This window comes from Onychomys torridus, chromosome 1 (genome assembly GCF_903995425.1).
Source record: "Onychomys torridus chromosome 1, mOncTor1.1, whole genome shotgun sequence".
In the NCBI taxonomy this organism is placed as follows: Eukaryota; Metazoa; Chordata; class Mammalia; order Rodentia; family Cricetidae; genus Onychomys; species Onychomys torridus.
The window spans coordinates 8141381-8165050 of record NC_050443.1 but is presented as its reverse complement, the minus strand read 5'-3'; the positions used below and the strand labels follow the sequence as shown (position 1 = coordinate 8165050).

The 23670-nt window shown below is 36.9% G+C and overlaps 1 protein-coding gene across 2 annotated transcripts in view; it reads left to right on the top strand.

Annotated features, from left to right (window-relative positions):
* LOC118569564 (bile salt sulfotransferase 1-like) overlaps positions 1 to 23670 on the top strand; it is a 48392-nt gene that overhangs the window by 22570 nt on the left and 2152 nt on the right. Inside the window, exons 4-5 of one of the 2 annotated variants that reach the window (XM_036167532.1) lie at positions 6910 to 7004; positions 21347 to 21524. The exons of the other annotated variant lie outside the window; for it this stretch is intronic. Coding sequence (XP_036023425.1) covers positions 6910 to 7004; positions 21347 to 21524 — 273 coding nt within the window. The remainder of the gene's footprint in view (positions 1 to 6909; positions 7005 to 21346; positions 21525 to 23670) is intronic. 2 annotated transcript variants of the gene reach the window in all.

The window sequence follows — 23670 nt, the reverse complement described above, 5'->3', positions numbered from 1 at the left end:
TAGAGAAAAAAATCATCCTGAGTAAGGTAAACCAGACAGAGAAAGACAATTATATGTGGATATTAGCTGAAAAATGAAGGATAATAGTGCTATGATCCACAGACACAGAGAGACTAGGTAACAAGGAGGATTCATGGTGGGGACACTCAGAAAAGAAAAAGGAAAGAGTTTGATAGTGGAACTGAGGGCAGGTTGGCATGAGAACATGAGCAATCAGGTTGAGAGAGGGGATGAATGGGGAAAATTCTGAAAGAGACTTCTGGAAAGGGGTACATTTCAGGGTCAGGTAAAAACATTGCCAAGAATCTCCAAGGAAGATTTGAACTTAGACTCCTAACAATAGCTGATATGTAGTCTGAACTGTCCATCTCCTGTGACCAGATTGGTAACTAGCCAAATCGTCATCAGAGAGACTTCATCCAGCAACTGATGGAAACAGATGCAGATCAACAGGCAAATATTAGGTGGAATTCAGTGAATCCTGCAAAAGAGCAGGAGAAAGAATTGTTGGAGCCACAAGGATCAAGGACACCACAAGAATACTCAAAGCCTCAACCTGGGCTTATAAAGGCTCACAGAGTCCGAAAGGCCAACCAGGGTGCCTACATGGGACTTATCTTGACCCTCTGTATATGTGTTATAGTTTTGTAGCTTGGTGCTTTTGTAAGACTCCAAACAGTGAGAACAGGTGCTAATTCCAATTCTTTTACTGGCTTTTGGAACCCTACCCCACATGTTGTGTCATCGTGCTCATCTTTAATACATGGTGAAGTACTTAGTCTTACTGCAGCTTGATATGTCATGTTGATAATCATGAAAGAACTGCCCTTTCCTAAACAGAAATGGAGGAGGAGGAAGTTGAAGTGTGGGAACAGAGTGGGGTTTTACTGGGGGAGGTACTGGGAGGAGAGGAGAGAGGGGGAAACTATGGCTGAAAAGTAAAATAAGTACACAAATGCATTTATATTGAAAAGAAAAGTTAAAAAAAAACTTCAAACTATCTTGCCAACCACTCTGGACAATGACATGCTCTATCTATGGCAGTCTTCTTTGGTATCATGTATTTGTTCATCATAATGGCATAGGGAGCTGAGCTGTGTCATGCAGTATACCTTTTTCCCAGACAGCTTTACTTGCAAATGTTCATTGCAATAAACTGTTGGTCTGGTTCAGAGCCTCTGGCTTCTGCTACACCATCAATATTAATTCCTCCAGACTCTGCTCAGATATCCTACTGTTGCTCAGAGTCATGGAGATCCTGTGGCTAAGCTTCTGCAGAACCGGCCCTTTCCACCTTCTCCAGCAGCTCATAGATTTGGTAAATGTTGAGCTGAACCAACTCAAAGGCCCAGGTCTGGGCCTCTGTGGTTGCTGAGTTATTTGTCACTGCTCTTTGCTCTGCTTTTCCCTGCACCAGATGTGGCAGGCAAGGGGTAGGTCCTGTTCTGATTACTTTTAAGGTTCATTTTATTTTATTTATAGAATTATTTTCTTGCATGTATGTGTTTGTTGAATACGTGTCTGGGGCCCAAAGGGGCTGGAAGAATGCAGTGTAGGTAGTAGAAATTGAGTCCTGCTTATCTAAAAGAACAGGGAATGTTTTTAACTGCTCAGCCTTCTCCCCATCCCTACTTGTTTATTTGTTCGAAATGTCATCTTAATTTAATTTTGGTAGTTTTTAATCTATGTAGAAATTCATCCATATTTTAGGTTTTCCAGTTTAGTGGAATGTTCTTAAGGTAAACCCTAAAGATTTTCTGAATTTCACTGGAGCTTGCCATAGTGACTCCAATTTTACGTCTTACTGTATTAGCTTTGGCATTCATTCTTCCTTTTGGTTAGTATAAAGTTTGTCAATACTGTTTATGTAGTAAAAGAACCAAATCTATTTCATTAACTCTGTAGTTTGTTTTCTTGTTGAGCTGTTTTTGTTTTACTGATTTCATTAATGTCAGGGTTTTCTTTCCAGCTAATGATTTTGGTGTTTAACTTGTTCCTTTCCTACAGCCCTAAGGTGAATCATTAACTAAATTATTGGACATCTCTTTGATTTCGTATTACAAGAAGACTGACCTTTAAACATCTCTCTTAGAACTGTATACATTGTATCTCACAAATTAAAGGATGTTGGGCTTTCTTTTTCATTTTATTGAAGGAATCTTTCTACTCTTCATTTCTTCAAGAAATCATTCATAATTACTTTGTGAGTTGTTTGATGTCCATGAGTTTGTTTACCTTCTGGAGTTCCTCTTTTTTTGCATGTAGTTATCTCATTGGTGTCAGGTAGAATATAAAGAAATATTTCAGTTTCCCCATATTTGCTCAGACATTCTTTGTGTTCTAATATATGATCTATTTTAGAGAAAGTTTCATGGGCTGATGAGAACAAGGAGTATTCTGCAGTATTTGGATACAATATTCTGTGGATTTTTAAGGCAATTTTACCTGTGACGTCATTTAATTCTGTTTACTCTATATTGGGATGAAGGGTTAATTGTTGGGAGTGAAACTACTATGACATCTGGTAATAATCTGTGGTTTTACATCTAATAGTATTTTCTGTATAGAACTGGGAGCACATATATGTGTAATTGTAAAGTTCTCTCCATGAACTCTTCCATTACCAGTAGAAAGTAATAATTATCATTTCTCACAAGATTTAGTTTCAAGTCAATTTTGTCATATTAGATCAGCAACATGTGGTTGTTTTCTAGTTCCATTTGCCCTGAACACCTTTTTTTCATCACTTCACTATAAGGTTATATCTGCCTTTTATGGCAGAGTACAACAAATATACACTTCCTACTTTTTTATTCCAATCTTCTAGACTGTTTTTTCATTGGTAATTGACATTAATATTCAGTGACTAGTGAAAGGTGCCTATTGATTACTATCATTTTGATGATTTTTTCAAGGGTCTCAAGCTGTTTTCTTGTTTAACTGTTGTTCTAGTTTGCTTTATAGTTTCTATGGCAAAATCCACTTGTCATAATCAATGTGGGGAAAGAAAATATTTATTTATCTGGCTTCCACTTTCATGTCAGAGTCTTTCTATGGGAGGTTTCAGGTCAGTATCTCCAGAAGGAACTGAAGAAGGAACCATTTTACTGATCTGCTTGCAGAAGGAACTCTAGAATCATTCAGTGTTTCAGGCTAGGTTAGATTCTTCAGATATCCCAGAACCAGCTACCTATGCTGTGGGATCTAACACATCAATCAATGTTGAAGACAACAACTCAAACCGCTGGTCACAGGACAATCTGATAGGGACAATATCTTAACTGACACTTGCTCAGTTAATTCTAGGATGGGTCAAGTTGACTGGTAAAGTAATCTTATGCTTGTTGTATTCTTATGGATACATCTGTTTTCCTCTTCAGTCTGAAAGGCTCCTATAAATATATTTTGTAGAGCTGTGTTGATGGTTATAAATTCATTTTGCATAATTTTAGCATGAAACATTTTATTTCTCCTTGAGTTATGACAAGCAGCTTGGATGGGTACAGTAGTTGTCTTTTATAACTTGAAGTAACATTCCAGTACTTCCTGCATTTTAAAGTCTGAGGTAAAAATAAATGTGTTATTCTGACAGACTTTTGTTGTGAATTTCCAATGTACTTTCTTTGTTTAGTTATAATATTATAAAGGGAGATTCTTTTCTGGTCTTGTGTATGTGGTCCCTGAAATTTTGCCTGTATCTGAATTGACAGCTGTTCTAACAAAACGCAATTTAAAGAGAATAGGATTTGTTTTGCTTACACCTCCAGGTTACAGTTTATGATTGATTGAGAAGGCTTGGCAGGAAGTTAAAGCACTATGTTCACAGTCAAGAGCAGAGAGAGACAATAAATATGCTTACCTTTGCTTTCTTGCCCACAGCTAGCTTTCTCTTTCCTTATGCTTTTCTGGACCCTGACAGTAGGGAATGTTGCTTCCCACAATGTGCACTTCATCCTTATACATTATCAATGAACTATCAGCACAATCTTTGAAAGACATGCCCATAGGACAATGTAATCTAGATTATTCCTCATTAAAGTTCTGTTCCAAGGTGGTTATAGGTTGTCTTAAGTTAACACTAAAGCTACTAAACACAATCACTCTATTCCTAACTACAGCAAATCATCTTAAGATGTTCTTTTATACCTATAAACTTTAGATTTTCTCTTTTCATAGAGTCAGAGGTATCTTGGTATTCCCACTCTTGTATTATTATTATTATTATTATTATTATTATTATTATTTATTATTATTATTATTATTATTATTATTATTATTATTATTATTATTATTATTATCTTTGTCCTTATTGGATTGTCCCAATACCTCTTCCTTGACTTCACACATGATTTTTTCCTTTAGAAATATCTTATTTATTGTGATCTGGTATGTGTGTGTGTGCATGAGTATCTGTGTGGGTACACATTTCTTACAGAACATTTGTGAGAACCTTAGAACAATTTTGTGGATGTACTTGTCTAATTCTAATTTATGTGTGTTACAGAGACAGTTTGGAATCAGGTTTATATGATAAGCTCTTGTTTTATCCATTATTACTTCACAATGCCACCATTCCCTGCTGCATCTCTATTTACTTCACTTACTGTTTATTTGTCACATAGATCACTTGTGCTTATTTCTACTATTCATAGTGCAATAAAGTTATTTTCATAACTTACTTTTCAAAATTATTTCATTAGCGGCTGGAGAGATGATTTGGTGCTCAAAAGAACTTGGTACTTTATGGGACGGGAGTTTGTTCCTCAGGACCCACATCAAGTAGTTCACAATTTTCAATAACTCTAGTTCAGGGGAACTGCACTCTTCTCATCTCTGCAAATACACAAACACATGGACTCATACTCATACAAAACACACAAAAATATACAAAAATAAAGAATAAAATAAGCCTTCAAAATTATTTCATTAACTACAAGTTTCCAGGGTCTTGTATATCCTCTGAATATTCACATATAACATTCTCCCCCTCTCTCTTCTTCCCCTTCTCTCTCCCTTTCCCCCTCCCTCTCCCCTTTAGACACTTGATGACTTATTCCCTTCATTCTGTTAATTGTGATTATTATTGATGTCCTACAACCTTGATTCATTCTTTTGGTTTCCCTCAACTGGTGGTATTGATGAGAATATTTCTTCCACTGTCATACAAAATGTCATTCTTACCATCTCTGTCTTTGTATCTTTCTGTTTTTCTAGGACAAGGAGACAGGTACTTACTTGTCTGCTAATTAAACATTACTCCCTGTTAACACTCAGATATTGTGGTTGTTTGTTTTTGAATACAGGCATTAGATCTCATCACTTAATACACATCAATTAAAATATAACAAAATAATAAATATCCAGGCTGATTAGTATGGTGCAAGCCTAAAATTACAACATTCATGGGATGGATTCAAGTGAATTCATAGTTCTACATACCAAGACAGAGGCAGCCTTATTGAGATATCCTTTTTAATACCTGCCTCCAAATAAACACATATCTTTTAAAATGACGTCCAAGGTAGAACCACTGTTAATTACCAGCTACATATATGCCATTAACTTATTTTTTGGTGCTCTCCCTAAAATACTTTTGGCTTTTTGTTTGTTTTCAGACAGAATCTGTTGTACCCCATTTTGGCCACAAATTCTCTGTGTACTGGAAAATGACATTGAACCTCTGGTCTTCTCTTGTCTTAACCTCCTGAGTTTAGTACTGTAGATGTATGACACATTTGTCTTGGATTTGACATTTTCTTTGGATGTGCACAGTTATGTGTGTTTATGATGGTGTGTTTACAAATGTGTGAATGTGACTCTTCTTGTGCTAAAGTTGAGTGTGGAAGGCAAACAACAATATCAGGTTGTTGAGCATTAATTTGTACCTTGTTTGAGACAGAGTCTCCTTCTTCTTGTTCATCACTGTGTGTGCCAGATTAGCTGGTCCCAAGTTTCTGGGCATTCTCCTGTCTCCAGCTCACATGTCATAGAAGGAGCAATAGGGTAAGAAATTTAATGAATTGCCATCTTTGAGTGCTTCCTGAGGATTCAACTCATGCAAGGCAAATGCTTTCTAATTAACCATCACCTGATCCCAGCAATCAATCTCTTTAAGTGGCTTAATTCTGTCATGTATTGTGCAATTCACTTCCCTCTACTACATCTCTGTAGATCATTTACCCTGGGCTTTCAATCAAATCTTAGAATCTTTGAATTCATATGTCCTACTGCTCTGACACTTGTTTAACCTTTAACTTCACTTGATTTAGTTAGTTCTTCAGATAATCGTGAAAAATGCAAGTGTGCAATGGAGGCTGAGAAATGTAGTGTGATCTCTAGACCAAGAACAGTGAGGACACTGTGACTGTTGAGAATACATCACAGTAGTCCTAGGAATGTAAATGAAGCTTGGGGTGAAGGTGGAATGAGATTCCTGGAAGGTCTCTAGTTCTGTGTTCAGGAGGCTAGGGTACTGAGGACTCAATATTGAGAAGTGGTGGAATAAGGTAGGATAAAAGGTAGATGCCAGGGTGAGGGGATCTCCCTGTGAAAAGGTTAAGATAGATTTTTAGACATGATGATAATGTGTCCAAGCATGGCCATGCAAAGACCCTTCTGGTTTACTGTATTTTTTATTGCTTTTCCCCAAAACATGCCTGCCTTCATTGTAGCCCACCAGGAGGGTGTCTCTAAGAGGTATCAGGGGTAAGCTGTGAAATGATGAGTTTACTAATGAACTTTATTTAATCAGCTCAATTTGTGTGTGTGTGTGTTAAATGTCACATTATTTACCATACAATTTGATTTTTTGTAGTGAAGCTGTCTTCCATTTCCAGAAAATTGATGAATATTAGGCAGACATTACTTTCATTCTTTATAATCAATGATTTCCTCTTTCCCTACATGCAGTGGCATATGGATCATGGTTTGAGCACACCCGTGCCTGGCTGTCCATGAGAAAAAGGGACAACTTCCTGCTACTAAGCTATGAAGACATGAAAAAGGTAATTGTCATTCTTACAAGAATCACAAAGCTTCTCACAATCTCACCTCATGCAGCACCTCACATTCTTCAGTATGCCTATGTCATTGTTAGGTCAATGAAGAGTCAATAAAAATGAGATATTGCCCTATGTTCTTTATCGAGCTGCATCTGGCATTTTCTTTCCAGCCTCCTAGTCCGTCAACCACAACTTCTTTACTCTGCTCCACTCTGTGGTAGGGTGGCATAGCTTACACTTGTACTATAGGGTTATTCATTTTGAATATGCATCACATTTGATACACCTAATAACCCATTGGTCAGTGGGGAATTGGCAAAGCAGTATCACTCCACTTTTGTGCCCAAATGTATGTCATCTCCCCTTGAAGGCAAGAAGAGGGACAAAGACAGGAAATCCATCTGTGAATCTTGGGAAATCACAAGTGCTGAAGTCATATGAACAGCACTGAATGATGCTCCCATATGACCAGGCATGTACATGAGGCAGCTAGTCAGAGATGATTGTGAACTGTCTGTCCCTTGCAGTACAGAAAGTTGCGCATGGTGGGCTAGAATACACTGGAGACTTCAAAACTCTTAGTATAGAATATCTAAAATGTTTCAACATTTAGTAATGACATATGTCTGAATAGACTGATCATAACAGGTTTCATTTCATTGAAATGCCGTACAGTTAACAATATGTTCAAGTACTGTGTAAGTGTCTAGCATAGCTCTTGTTTTAAAAAATAAAAAAAAAAATACCTTAGCAAGGCATCACATGACTCTAAAACTAATACTAGGAGAGAGAGAGTCAGATTGGGGGGTTCTAAGTTATCCTTGTTTGTATGGTGGGTTTGATGTCAACCTTGGCTAAAAGAGACATTGATTCAAAAGATAATTAATTAAAATAGTTTCAAGAATCAGGGTAATTGTAGCCTCATAGAAGGAGTTTGGTAATATTCCTTCTGCTTCTATTGTGTGGAACAATTTAAAGAGTATTGCTATTAAGTCTTCTTTGAAGATGTGGTAGAACTCTGCAGTGAAACCATCTGGTCCTGGGCTTATGTTTTAATTTCATTTGTATATTTTTCATTTAGTTAAAAAAATCTCCCTCTACTGATGGACACATAATAATGATAACAAGCATATGAGCACAAAAATCTTCACATTTGATCAACAACTCAAAAGTTTAAGTAGTTTTGAAATTATCAGTGAAAGGTAACAATAATTTATATATCACAGATGAAAATATAAATTATACTTTTTACTGAACAAGAAAAAAATTGTGCAGTCTGTCAGAGAAAACACTTGCTCATCCTTAGAATAGTCAAAAAATTTGGTTAAGGAGGAAAAGAAGCAGTCTCACAGCCACTATGTACCTTTCAGAAGTAGACTCTGGTGATGATGAAGGTTACTGATAGCTGTAACTTCTTTGTTTTTTCATTTTTATTTCTCTTACAAAATGTTCTATTATTTAAAACCATTTTTAAATTTAAATACATTTTGATCATATATTCTTTCTCTCCCACAGTTTTTTTTCCAATTTTCTCCTCCTCTTTACCCACATAACCTTAAATTCTTTCTGAAAATACAAACAAAATCCAAATGAAGGAAAATTTTACCTGAAAGAAAACAAAATAAAAAAATAACCAAAAAAATGACTGAACTGCAACCAAATAAAAGCACATGCACACTCACACACACACACACACACACACACACACACACACACACACACAAACACAAATAAAAAATAATAATAATAATAAAATTGTGCAGTCTATTACATGACATTCAACTACTCCTTCACATAAAGACTTTCCTGGCGTGGTTGATATAGCCTCTAGTGGTACTTCATTGGAGATAGTGGATTTTTCCCTCTACCAGCAGGTATTAATGACAGTTCAGTTGTTAACTAACCTTTACCCTAGTGGCTAGATTTTCACTTTTAATAAATATAACAAAATAATATGATGAAATAATATTATCACCTCAAAGTTGGACAAGAAAAACCAACAGAAGAAAAACAGTACAAGAGAAGGCACAAGCAGTGACTCACATGCTCTTATGTCCAGGAAGACCACAAAATCACTAAACTGTAGGCCCTAACATATAAGCAGAAGACTGGTGCAGAAGGGTGTGGCACTATGCATGTTGCTCCAGTCTGTGGTTCATATGAGCTTTTTTTATGTTGATGTGGATGGTCATGTTTTCTTAATGTCCTCCCTCTTCTCTAGCTTTAACACTCTTTCATCTACTTCTGAAGAGTTATCTAAGCTCTGAAGAGAGAGGTTATGTGGAGACATAACATTTAGAGCTGATTGCTCAAAAGTATCTCAAACTCTGTATATTCTCTGTCTGTGGATTTCTATTTTTCTCCTCAACAGCTTTGGGAGAAAACTTCTCTGATGAAGTCTGTACAAGGCACTAATGTGAGCATAGCAGAACACCCTTTGAAATAATTTTGTCACTAATTATTCAGACCAGTATTATTTGGTTTTACCATAGGTCCCTGGGCTATCTAGTCTCTGGTCAACAAAGCAGTGTCAGCTATGTGTTCCATCTTGTAGATTAAGCCTTAAGTAAAATCAGTTATTTGTTGGTTACTCACATGAGCTTTGTGGCATGGTTGCCCTGGCATATCTTGCAGGTAGGACTACATAATTGGAAGTTTCCTGTCCCAACCACCTGTTCCCAAATAATCAACTCAGAGGCTGAATGTAAAGTATAAATGCTCAGCTGATAGCTCAGGCTCATTACTGGCTAATTATTATTTTTAACCCAGTTCTATTAATCTATGCACTTCCAGGTGTCTAGTGGCTTTACCTGTCCTCTAACATGTCTTGCTACCTGATCAACTGGCTGGCATCTCTCCTGAATCTGTTCTCCTTCTTCCCATCATTCTCAATTTGGTTTTACTGCCTAAATTCCTGCTGAGCTACTGGTCTGTCAATTGTTTGATGACCAATGTGAGTAATATATATTCTTAGTGTAGAAAGGATTTTACAGAGAATTTTTCCATATTTGTCTAATTTAAAAGGATGGTTTTCACCTTAATATAGTAAAACTATATACAACTAAAACCATTATTAAGTGATAATTACAGTAACAGAATCTGATCCATTTATATTAGGCAAAATAGGAGAAAATACTTATCTATCTTGGTTTGTTTAAAGATTTGTATCTAATTTACTGTCTATTATAACTAAGAAAAGTATAATGATAGCTATTTAGTCTTCAAATCCATCAAAGACCCAAGAAGAGTGAAAAGTTACCTAATGGTAGGGACATCAGGTTGCCTGGACAGTCACCAAATTTCCTGTGTAACACTGGGGCATCCAACTCTGGCATACAGGTCAAACATATCTGAAAGACTTTCCTGTTAAGCAGAGAATATTGAAAGACTATCCCACACTATCTTGGCAAAGTTCAGCAGTCGCCATTCTTGCGTCCTGCTGATGCAGTTTAGACAGTAACTGTCAGCAATTGAGGCAAGGGCAGTTACTTTACCTCTGTGTCTAGCTTTTGCCATAAAATAAACTCCCTATGGAACTTCTTTGGTGCTAACCATCGTCTTTGAAGTAATTGTTGCTGCCAGGAGCAGACATGTCTCATTGTCAAGAAATGTCTATATTCTTAAACATTTTACATGCCATAATCTTTAGGCCTTTGAAGTGTTTGAAGATTTCCTATCTATATGAAATATACCTATGTATTTTTAGAAGACCCAACTAACAAGACTGTATGTTTGCTATAATAGAAGACTATTAATTTGTAATTCTCAAGTATATATTACATTATAAAATTAGCTACATAAACATAATACCTGAAACAAGAGTTGAAATACACACACATTATAACAAAAATAACTTTAAATTTGTATCAATAAACCAAAATCCATGTGAATTTAAAATATGTAGGATTAATACTAGTTTTTTGATTAAAGTAGATTCAATAGTCTACCATTTTATCCTATCATTTCTATATCCCCCCTTTGTCTTTTCTGAACATGATTGTGAATCTAATCTCAATATTTTGCTTTTTCTGACCATTATGTATAACAACTTGTAGCCAACCCTACAAATGATGATAATCATGTTTTGGGGAATGTGAGTGTAGTTCTCTAGACTATCTCTGGTTGATTTTTGTCCTGATAATGTTTTGGAGATCCTGAGAAAATTTAGGATTATGTTCAAGTCCTGACTAAAGTATTCTGTGAGGCTAGATCATCTCAGCCAGCAGCCTTGAAGTTGTTCTGATGCAGAACTCAGATGGAACTGCAACAGAGGCACTCTCAAACATTGCAATATCAGTGTAATCCTTTCCCATTGGAGATTTTTCAGGGGGTCTTCCTCGTTCAAACCTGATTTTTCTTAACCCCAAATAAATCCAGAGCCTCTCTTTTCCTGTGGAAATAAAAGCAGAATCTCTTTCCCAAAGTAAAATATCTTTTGACTTAAATTTTGACATCAAGATGTCTTTACAATAGGATGGTTTAATCTAGCAATTTTCATAATAAATATTGCTTAGCAGTTATCATTTGTTGATGAGTAGTCAAAAAAATGTAAAGACAACACAATAACATACAGTATCCTGACTTTTTGTGTGTTTTCCATATTTATGTGTCTTATTGTTTAAGGAATTCACTTATTTTAAAACTATATTCTTTTATCTAAAACTATATATATATATATATATATGTGTGTGTGTGTGTGTGTGTGTATATATATATATATATATTAGTTTCTCTCTCTCTCAAGTCTATGCATATTTTTAAACACACTGTGATCTGTTTGGAGGATCTTTTTTTAATATGTCTTAACTGCACTTCAATAACTTTTTCTGTCTGCATGAAAAAAAAATTGCTATGTAACTTAGATCACAGAATGCTGGTAATAGCTCCTCCCCCTTGGTTCGCTGATGGTCTAGTCTCATGGTAGAGTATTGTATTTTCAAAGGCTTTTTCAGCATCTAATTAGATGATCATGTGTTTTTTGTTTTGTTTTTTGTTTTTGTTTTTTCAGTTTGTTTATATAGTGTATTGCATTGATACATTTTCATGTGTTGTACAAACCTTGCATTTATGGGATGAAGCCTACTTGGTCATGGTGGATACTTATTTTGATGTATTCTTGTGTTGCTTGCCAGTATTTTATTGAGTATTTTTGTATCAATGTTCATGAGGGAGATTGGTCTGTAATTCTCTTTCTTTGTTGCATCTTCATGTGGTTTGAGTATCAGTGTAACTGTAGCCTCACTAAAAGCATTCATTGTGTATCTTCAATTTTTATTATGTGGAACAATTTGAACAGTATTGGTATTAGCTCTTCTTTGAAAATCTGGTAGAATACTGTGCAGAAACCATCTGGTCCTTTGCTTTTTCTGGTTGGGAGACTTTTAATGACTGTTTCCATTCCCTTAGGTGTTAGTGATCTATTTAAATTGTTTATCTGGTCCAGATTTAACTTTGTTATGTGGTACCTATCCAGAAAATTGTCCATTTCTTTCAGATTTCCAATTTTATGGAGTGCAGTTTTTTGAAGTATGATCTGACGATTCTCTGGATTTCCTCATTGTCTGTTGTTATCTCTCCCCTTTTATTTCTGATTTTATTTATTTAGGTGCTCCCTCTCTGCCTTTTAGTTACTTTGGATAATGGCTTGTCTATCTTGTTGTTTGTCTTAAAGAACCACCTCTTTGTTTCATTAATTCTTTGTATTGTTCCCTTTGTTTCTATATTATTGATTTCAGCACTCAATTTGATTATTTCCAGGTGTTTATTCTTCTAGGGTGAGTTGGCTTCTTTTTGTTCTAGAGCTTTCAGTTGTGGTGGCCCATGCTGGTAGGATTTACTGAAGGAAGCAAAGGCAGGAGGATCTCGAATTTGAGGACAAACTAGGAGACTTGCTAAGGAGAAGTTTCGGTCAGGGCCCAGACACAAACAGTGGCAGTGGGAACATGGAGGCAGTGGGAACGTGGAGGCAGTGACTGCTGCTCCAAGTGGCAGGCTCCTTCCCATTGTGTTGGTGACTGTGGTGATGCTGCTACCTGGGACAAAGGGTTTACCGCTGCTTGTTCAGAGAAGAATTGCCAGAAACATCATGTTACAAGAAAGCATCAGCAAAGGTCAGTTTGAAAAAGTTTGGCAAGACAAATGGTGGGGAGAAATAGATGTGAAGATTTTCTCTCCTGGGAAAAAGATTCATGGTTCTGAGGGACAGACATTTATCAGATTGTGATTGTTCCAAACCACAGAGGAAGCCCCTCAAAAAAGTCTAAAGGAACCATGACCATGCCTAACAGTGACTTTGAAATCCTCAAAAGGATGATGCCACATGAACTATGGTAAAGCCATTAAGCTGATTGATACCACAGAAAGATCAGCTTTCAACTATAAACTGCTCAGGACTATTTCAAGATGGCTAGCTGAGATGATCCAGCCTGAGGGACTACTCAAAAAAGGACTTGAAACAATCCCTGCATTTTCCCATTACACAGAGACTAGACAAATGATATAGCTAACTCTTTTAGGACTTGACAATTACCCCCAAAATTTTTCTTTTCGGGATTACCCTACAGATGTCTTCATCCCCAGAAAGCAGGAAGTAATTTTAAGAAAATGATGCCCATATTCTTAAGAGGTGGGATGGGAGGTTTTCAGTCCTTTAATGACTTATGGATATTGTCATTGTTTATGATTGTTGGTTACAAGTTGTTAATTGTTAATGGTCAGAAAAAAAGCTGAACAAGGAGATTAGATTCAGAGTTTTTGTTTAAAAAAAGATAATACAGATATGAGGTATTTATGAATCTGCTCTGAGAAAAAAGATAAAGAATAATAGGATAAATGGGTAGATCACTGAATCTACTGTAAAAAGAAAAAAAAGGGAAGATATAAAAATGACAAAAGATAGATTACTGACTCTGTTATGAAAAGAAAAATACTTTTAAAAAGGACTACTTGTTTTAAACAGATGAGTAATGAAATTTTTGTCTGAGTTTATCAAATGTTACTGGACTAGACATTGTCAAAATATATATAATGGTGTTTTTTTGTCTGAATCTGTCAAATGTTAATGGACTAGACATTTTAATGTAATTCTTGACTGTATATATTGTATATACTTACTGAATAGTTTTTCTTGTATTAGTTATAACCTTTTTAAAATTTTAGACAAAAAAGGGAAAATATGATGGTATTCCCCACAATATTGTGCACCCTAATAAACTTATCTGTGATCAGAGACAGAACAGTAAGAATATTAAACATGAGGATAGGCGGTGGTAACATACTCCTTTAATCCTTGCATTCCAGAGGCAGAAATCCATCTGTTCAAGGATACAGCCAAGCATGGTGAATCATGCCTGTAATCCAAGAAAGCAAGTATTTAATCACAGGGAGTGATGGTAGTAAGCAGAAAGGTATATAAGGCTTGAGGGCCAGAAACTAGAAGCATTTAACTGGTTAAGGTTTTAGGCTTTGGAGCAGCACAGTTCAACTGAGATTCTTTCTGGATGAGGACACAGAGAATTCTAGGATCAGCTGAGGAACTGGTGAGGTGAGGTAGCTGTGGCTTGTTATGCTTCTCTGATCTTCCAGAAGTCACCCCAATAACTGGCCTCACATGTGATTTTATTGATAAGACCTGTTAAGATTTATGCTGCACATCTTCTTTACATGGGCATTTAGTGCTATGAATTTTCCTTTTAACAGTGATTTCATAGTATCCCAAAAGTTTGGGTATGTTGTACTTTTATTTTCATTGAATTCTGGGAAACCTTTGATTTCTTTGTTTACTTCTATTTGACCCATTGGTTATGTAGCTGTACATGATTCAATTTCAATTAGATTGTAGGTTTTCTGGTTTTTTTGTTGTTGTTTTGATCTAACTTTAAGCCATCATTGTAGTCCCATAAAATACAGGAGGTTTTTACTTTTTTGTATCTATTGATATTTGCTTTGTGATTGAGTATATCTATTGACATTTGCTTTGTGACTGAGCATGTGGTCAATTTTAGAGAAGGTTCAATGGAGTGCTGAGAAGAAAGTATATTCTTTAGTGTTAGGGTGGAATGTTCTGTAGATATCTACTAAGTCCATTTGTGTCTTAATATCTGTTAGTTCCATTGTTTACCTGTTAAGTTTCTGTCTGGCAGACTTGTCCATTGGTGAGAGCATGGTGTTGAAATCTCTTTCTACTAGTGTGTGAGGTCTGATGTACAATTTAACTTTAGTAATGTTTCTTTTACAAATGTGTATGCTCTTGTATTTGGGGCATAAATGTTCAGAAATGAGACTTCACCTTGATGGATTTTCCCTATGATAAATATGTAGTGCCCTTCCCTATCTCTTTTGATTGATTTTAATTTGAAGTTTACTTTAATAGATATTAGGATAGCTACACCAGCTGGTGTCTTAAGTCCATTTGACTGGAATATCTTTTCTTAGCAGTTTACTCTGAGGTAATGTCTGTCTTTGAAATTGAGGTGTGTTTCTTGTATGCAGCAGAAGGAAGGATCCTGTTTCCATATCCATTTTGTTTGTCTGTGACTTTTTATAGGTGAACTGAGAACATTGATAATTATAGATATTAATGGCCAGTGACTGCTATTTCCTGTTATTTTTGGTGGTGTTTTGTTTCCCCTCTTTGGTATTGGTTGGTGTGGGATTATCTATTGTCTGTGTTTTCATGTGTTATCTAACTTCTTTAGTTGGAATTTTCCTTCTGGTACTTTCTGTGAGGTTGGAATTGTGTATAGGTATTGTTTAAATCTCTTTTTATCTTGGGATTTTGTTTTCTCTGTCTATGGCAATTGAGAGTTTTGCTGGATATAATAGTCTCATTGGCATCCATGGTCTCTTAGTGTCTGTATAATGTCTGACCAGGACCTTCTGGCTTTTAGACTTTCCATTGAGAAGTCAGGTGTTATTCTGATGGGTGTGCCTTTATATGTTACTTGGAGTTTTTACTTTGCAGATCTTTGTATTTTTCTTTTTTCTGTATGTTTGGGGCTTTGATTATTAATTGGCAAATGGACTTTTTTATCCAGTCTGTTTCACATTTTATAAGCTTCTTGATTTTCATAGGCATTTCCTTCATTAAGTTGAGAAAGTTTCTTCTATGATTTTGTTTAATATTTTCTGTTCCTTTGTAGTGGTATTCTTTTCCTTCTTCTATCCCTGTTAATCTTACGTTTGGTCTTTTCATGGTGTTCCAAACTTGCTGGGTGTTTTTTGTTATGAATTTGTTGGCTTTAGTGTTCTCTTTGACTGATGAATCTATTTCCTCTATCATATCTTCAATTCCAGAGTTTCTCTCTTCCATCTCTTGTTGGTTATGCTTGCATCTGTGGTTTCTGTTCATTTACTCAGATTTTTCTATTTCCAGAATCCCCTCAATTTGTGTCTTTTGTATTTCCTCTATTTCATTTTTCAAATTGTGAACTCTTTCCTTTACCTGTGTAATTGCTTTTTCTTGGCTCTCTTTATGGGATTAATTAAGTTCTCCCATTTTTTTTTGTCTTTTCCTCAGTTTCTTTAAGGGAATTTTTCATTTCCTCTTTAAAGAACTCTATCATGTTCTTAAAGTCATTTTTAAGGTTGCTTACTTCTTCTGTGTTGGGATGTTCAGGTCTTGCTGATACAGAACCAATAGGTTCTGATGGTGCCATGTTGGCATTTACATTGAGGACTCTGTTTTTGCACTGGCATCTACTCATCTCTTCCTCCACTTGATGTAAGCAGTGTCTGTGTCTTAGGGAGCCTCTTTTGGTCCAATTTATACTCTTGTTTTAATGGGGACACTTGTGTCTCAGGGAGCAGCTCTTACTCCATTTGGGGCTACTAGGCTGTCTCGGGGAGCAGCAATGCCCAATTGGTACATGGTGGGCTTATGGCTTAAGCCACAAGACATGGTTGGCTTGGCAAGAGATCAGGGGGAAATGTAGCTCATTGGTCCCTGGGGCTCCAGTGTCTGGGGGAGGGGCATGAAATTTCCCCTGGGGCCTAGGGGAAAGAAAGATGGTCTGCACAGTCCAGAGATGGGACCTTACCTGTTTCCTATTGATGCAAGCTGGGCTTATTATAGCTCTGGTGGTCACTGTTGCAACAGGGGATGATGGGTATGGCAAATGGGGTGTGAGGAAGAATCTCCTCCTCAGTTTCTTGGACTACATTGCCTCAAGGGTGGGGGAGGGGCACAGAATGTGCCCCTAGGGCCTAGTGGTTAGATAACTGGTCTTCCAAGTAAGGAGATTGAGCCTTACCTTTTCCCAGTTGGTGAAGGATGGGCTTATGACTCTGGTGGTCACTGGTAGCCACTGGGGATGTTTGTCTTGGTGAGAGGGTGGGGAAAGAGGCAGCTGCCAAGTCCCTGGGGCTCCAATAGCTGGGGGAGTGAAACAGAATGTGCCTCTGGGTCCTTGGATTTTGAGACCTGGTGTGCAGTCAGGAGATGGGGTCTTACCTGTTCCCAATTGGTGTAGTGCAGGCTTATGGTTCTCGTGGTCACTGGTACTGCAGGGGATGATTGGTTTGGGGAGTGGTGTAGAGATAGAATCTGCTGCCCAGTCTCTAGGGCTGCCTTGGCTGAGGAACAGGGTCCAGGCACAAAAATTTGCCCTCTAGGCCTAGTGATTAGAACTGGTCTGCCCAGTCAGGCAATGGGGCCTTACCTGTTCCCAATCAGTACACAGTGGGCTAATGGCTCCATTGGTCACTAGTGCTATAGGGGATGGTAGTCTTGGTGAGGGGGCAAGGTGCTAAGCATTGTCAGATTTTATGGGGAAATTTCGGCCACACATTGGAATACCATATGTAAAGGGACACTTCCCATCCCAACTGCCTAGTCTCAAATAACGGACTCAGAGGCTTAATATGAACTATAAATGCTTGGCTGATAACTTAGGCTTGTTATCAGTTCAATCTTACATTTGAATGAACCCATTTCCATTAATCTATGTAATATCAGGTGTTTCATGGCTTTCCTTGTCCTCTAACATGTCTTACTTCCTAGATGGATGGCTGGCATCTCTCTTGACTCCACCTTCCTTTTTCCCATCCTTCTCAAATTGGCTTTCCCATCTAACATGCTGCCCAGCTACCTGCATGTCAGTTTTTTATTAACCATTGTGAGTAATGCATATTCATAATGTAGAAAAGGATTGTTCCACAGCAGACACCCTTGTAGATCACAGGATTTGTGACTGGCTTCATGTTTACATTTCTCTTTTGATAGTTTGCAAAGTACATTCATATTACAAAGATGCTAGATAGTAGAGGTGAAACTCTGTATAATCACCAGCCAAGCATCTACATGTTCAAAGAGTTATGAAGTTGATGTCTTTAGAAATTGTGCCTTGCTGTCAGTTTGTGAGGTGCAACCTATACCCTGTGATATCAGTGGTTGTCATGTAATCTCTTTGGCCAACAACTCAATTAGATGTAAACTAATCTCAGTTATAAAAAAATTCTTTTATGACTAGAGATGTGCATTTGAGACACCACCTTCTCCATTATTAGGTTATATTATTTAGATAGTCCTTATTTGTGTGTGTGTATATATATATATATATACATATATACATATATACATATGTATGCATTCATTCCTATATATGAAGAAGTTTCTACTGTTAGGTTGCATATATTCTCTCAAATTTCCTTTAACTTTTGCTGTATCTCCCCATAACCTCTCCTCCAAGTCTCTTTCCTTTCACCCTTCCCACTTGATCCTACCATTCTAGCACTTAACTATCCATACATAATTGCCCTCTCTGTTTAGGTTTTTGATAATTATTACATACTGTAAGGATTTTCTTTCCCAACTCAGCCTAATTGGTGTTCTGCATGCTTTTTTACTTTGATAGGCATCTCCTTCAGGTTAGAGAAATTTTCTTGTATGATTTTGTTGAAAATATTTTCTATGCCTTTGACTTGGGTTTTCATGGTCTTTCTCTATTCTTATTATTAGACTAGTTCTTTTTGTACTGTCCTAGATATCTTGATGTTTTGTGATGGGAATGTTTTAGGTTTAACCTTTTCTTTGACAAATGTATCCATTTCTTCTCTTTTGCCTTCAATGCCTGAGATTCTCTCATCTGTTTCTTGCATTGTGTTCATGAAGCTCACGTCTGAGATTCCTGTTTGAGTTTCTAAGTTTTTCTTTTGCAGACTTTCTTCAATCTGGGTTTTCTTGATTGATTCTATTTTTATTTTCAGGTTTTTCATGGTTTATTCATTTCCTTCTACTGTTGTGTTTTAATAGATTTGTATATGGTATTCATTCTTGTGCTCTTTAAGGACCTCTATCATCTCCATACATGCTATTTTAGGGTCATTTTCTTGTTCTGCACCTATGTTGGAATACTCAGAGCCTATTCTAGTATGGTTACTGGGTTCTAGTGAAAACATACTGTCTTGGGTGTTATTGAATATGCTTTTAGGTTGGCATTTAGACATCTGGCATTGGGAAAATTACATTTCTAGGTGGTGATATCAGGTCTTCCCATTATTGGGTTCATGCTTCCTTCCTTATTTTGTTGCTCTGTCTGGTACTTAGAAGAGTGTGGTAGCTGTGTGTTTTGCCATTTAGGAAATTCTTCTGGGACCCTGATTAATGTGGCCACTAGGAGTTCCAGTTAAAATGTTTCCAGATATTGAAAGCTAACAATTGGGAATGGGAATGGTCTAGAAGGGGTTCATAAGAAATTCCACAGGAGGGAAGAGAGCAGAGTTTTCTACAGGAGCTGCTTATTTAGTCACCTGACAATGTGGCCACTAAGTGAGGTCAGGCCACAGCAGAAAGTTTGACATAAAGCCGTGAATGAGACTGAGGAGTGGACATGGAAGAATTGAGGTAAAAATGAAGATCTGCACTTAACCTGTTTGCTTTCCTGATTAGAGTGGCCTGTAGGTGCTTAGGGAATGTCTTCTGGATTTCAGGATTTGCTAGGACAAAACAATGAGTATGTAGAAGGAACTTTGGTGCTTAAGATTTGTGTTATCCACATGAGATGGGGCATTTGTGGGAAGGAGATTATAGTAGGTGCTCTACATACAGCTGGGCATGAGACTATGAGACTGGACTTGAAGTACCAAATAGAGATCTGCATTTAGCTTAACTGTTTCCCTGCTGAGCTTGGTCTGTGAGTTCCCAGGGAATGCATGATCAAGCTTAGTGTGGAACAAATCAATACATTGGAGTTGGGATGTAAGGAGGGGTCTTGGAGGTCCACTAGAGATGTGGGTTTCTAAGGTAGATGTTCTGCTACAGAGCTAGGGTTTTCCCTGGGGTATCGGATTGAAAGGAATGAAGGGGAAGTGAAGATCTGAAGTTAGCTTTCCTCTTTACTCCCCAGAGTGGTCTTTGGCTTTCCAAGGAGGGCCTGTTGGAGTTGGATGTTGTGATAGTACAATGAGTTGGAGGAGGAATGTTAGAAGATGTCCACTCTAGGTGGGAGGAGTTGCTATAGTTCTGTATCATAATTGGGGATGAGACTGGGGAATTAGATCTGGAGGAACTGAGGGAAAGGTGAAAATCTGCCATCAGCCTCCATGCTTCCCAGGCAGGCATCAAAAAATAACATCTTCTAGAAGTACAACCAAGTTATAATTATTGATATCAGTCTCATGAAAGTGTAAAATTATATTATTCTCATTTATCCATAGGATGCAGCTTTACATGGTGTAAACATTAACCTCTATCAAATATTTTGTATACATTATCTTCATTCCCATGACTCACAGCCAAAAATTACTTCTGTAAGTCTTTTTTTTAATATCTCAAGGCAGGTTTGGTATGGTGGTACACACTTTCAATACCAGCACATAGGTCACAAAGACATGTAGATATATATCTGATCTCTTTGAGACTGAGGTCAGTCTGGTCTCCAGAGCAACTTCCATCCCACCAGACAGGGATTCATAGTGAGACCCCATTCAAGAGAAAAATATCCCAGTGAATTTAGTAAGTGCATTGTTGCACATCTGTGAACAGAACACTACAAAATGGAAGGAGGGGGATCAGACGTTCAAAGACTACATCCACTATGAAGTTAATTTGAGAATAGCATTGGTTATATGAGACACTGTCTCAAATATATTTTTCTCCCTGGAAGAAATTGCAGCCTGTGTCTTTTAGGGTCATAGATCAGCCACTCAATATAAAAATGCTGAGTGGAACTCCTACCTTCTCTACAAGGCCTGTTTCTTTCCTAAACCCTTTTCAGTGTTTTCTCAACTCATGTTACAATTTCTTTCGTTATGTCCACTTTTCATCCTCCATCCATAGTCCTCATCTCTATATCTGCTCTCTCAGAGCTTTCTGTTGATTACCTTCATTTTGTTTCTTCTTCTTTTAGGACACAAAGAGCACCATAGAGAAGATCTGTGACTTCCTAGGAAAAAAATTAGAGACAAATGAATTGGATATGGTCCTCAAGTACAGTTCCTTTCATTCAATGAAAGAAAATAACATGTCCAATATAAGTTTCCTGCCTGAAGATATGGCTTCTGATGGTTTGGTTCTCTTGAGAAAAGGTGAAGAAATTTTTGAGCTTTAAATTAAGTCAGAACAGGCTTGTTGTACCGATGAGACTCTAAGTAAGAATTGGGAATGTTTCAAAAGCCATTGCTTATCACATCATAGTTTCTCACAGGCCTTATAGGAGAGTCATTCCATGGTGATGATGTGGGCTTCAGTACCTCTGAAAATTTTGATTTGCTCTGAGAGAGCATCTTGGGATTGCAGATGGTTGTGTCCAATACCCTAAATGGAAAACAAAAGGGTAAACGTGTTGCAATGAGGCTTTGTAAGGCTCCTTGTATCATAAAAACTCCAACAAAAAATATTTAATGCATGGAACCTAAGACATATATGGGATGTAATCACAGAAATCACTTCCATTCACAGATGGAAAAGATTTTGAACATGTTAAGATTGCTTTCCCACACCACACTGAGAATAGACCCCATAAAGACTAAGTAAATTATTCACCTGTATTACAAACTGATGGCACTTGCCAACCTAAATTGGGATTACTTAAGGCTCAGGGCAACTCAGTTTGTTCTGAATTGCCTCTGCAGGTATCTGAATATCAATCTTTTCTATGTCTGTGCTACCTCTGTATGTTTGAGAAGATTATGAGTGTGATTACATAGCTACAAAATTAAGTATCAACTTTTTCATTAAGAATCACACCTGGAGTGTCATCTTTACCTAATAAGCAAATAATTTTTAAGATAGAATTTGTCATTGAAGATGGAATGAATCAGATATCAGGTCTTTGGGGACAAGTAAAGAACATAGGCATAGATGAAGGAAGTGGAAAGTTATGGGTTTAACTTTCTTCTCCCAATAATTCACATGGTTCAGCTGAACCTCGATCCTCTTCCACTCTGGTAAGTATCATGTCCTAGAATGTAAAGACATCAGGAGTATACATATAGATGAGTAAGTAAAAATGGTTAGCAGATTGCATTTAATCCAATATTCCTAGTATTCTCACAAGTGGAAGTTTGGACTCAGATTCAAGCATGCATACATGTCACTTCAAGAATATGTTCATCTATATACTATGGGCTGAGAGACCTGTAGAGAATCCACTGCTGTTGACCAACTACCTCAGACTCCTGTGCCCCAGACTCTGTTGAGACAGAGGTCTCTGCACTAGGACTGAAGGTCCAACATAAGAAGATAAGTTGCCCATTCTTGTCTTTCTGTAATGAATCAGAATTTGGCAGAGGTAAAACAGTAGGTATACACAAAAGGCTTTATTGCCAAAAGGAATCAAGTGGCTTGTTTAATAGGGAAATGTTATGGAAACTAACATGTAAACATTTTGTCAGAGTCACAATTGAGCAGATGCAATAGAATTAAGTACAAAATTCCATGAAGACAATTGTCATGTCCTCTTTTCCATGTAGATACTTCTAAGATAAAACCACAATGGGATTTTAGTTAAGTCTCTTCCCAAACATAATTTTTATGTATCTTATATGTTAGTTCTGTCAAAAACTTGATCTGACTCTATAAGTCATTTGTAATTTAATTATCATTGGATTATATATGACATCCATTTCTTTTACATTTGAAGATAGCTTTTGCTCTGGAAAATTATTTTCCTTGTACTCATACTCATTATAAGCCATGAATCCCCCTGGAAACCAGGTCATTGAAGGGGGAGACCAAGTACATTACTTGCCCCTTCCTGATTCACAACTTCATAATAGAGGATGCTGAGATGGATATCTGGGAAACATATTTGAAAAAATACAATGCATGAGTATATTGTTGATAATTTCAGTTCCTACATCAGATTGTTTTTTTTAATCTTGAAAGTATGAACAGATCAAAGATTAATTCTAAAGTTAATTTAATTAATTGCCATTAGATGCCTAACTCCCTAAATCATAATGCATAAAAAGCTTTACTAACTCTTAATGGCCTGAAGTGGGAAGAATTCTCTACACCTATTTTCACTGTCCTTTAGTTGCTCTTCTCAGAACCTTTTCTTAGTTCTGGAGAGCTACTCTGAAGAGATACTCTTTACCTGTGAGACTCAATCATCTGGCTGGATGGGATGAATCTGAATTTAAGCTTCAAGCAATAATTTTCTACAAACAATTTTGGTCATATTATTCCATATTTAGATACTGCAAGAATAGAGATCAGAGAGGTGGTCAT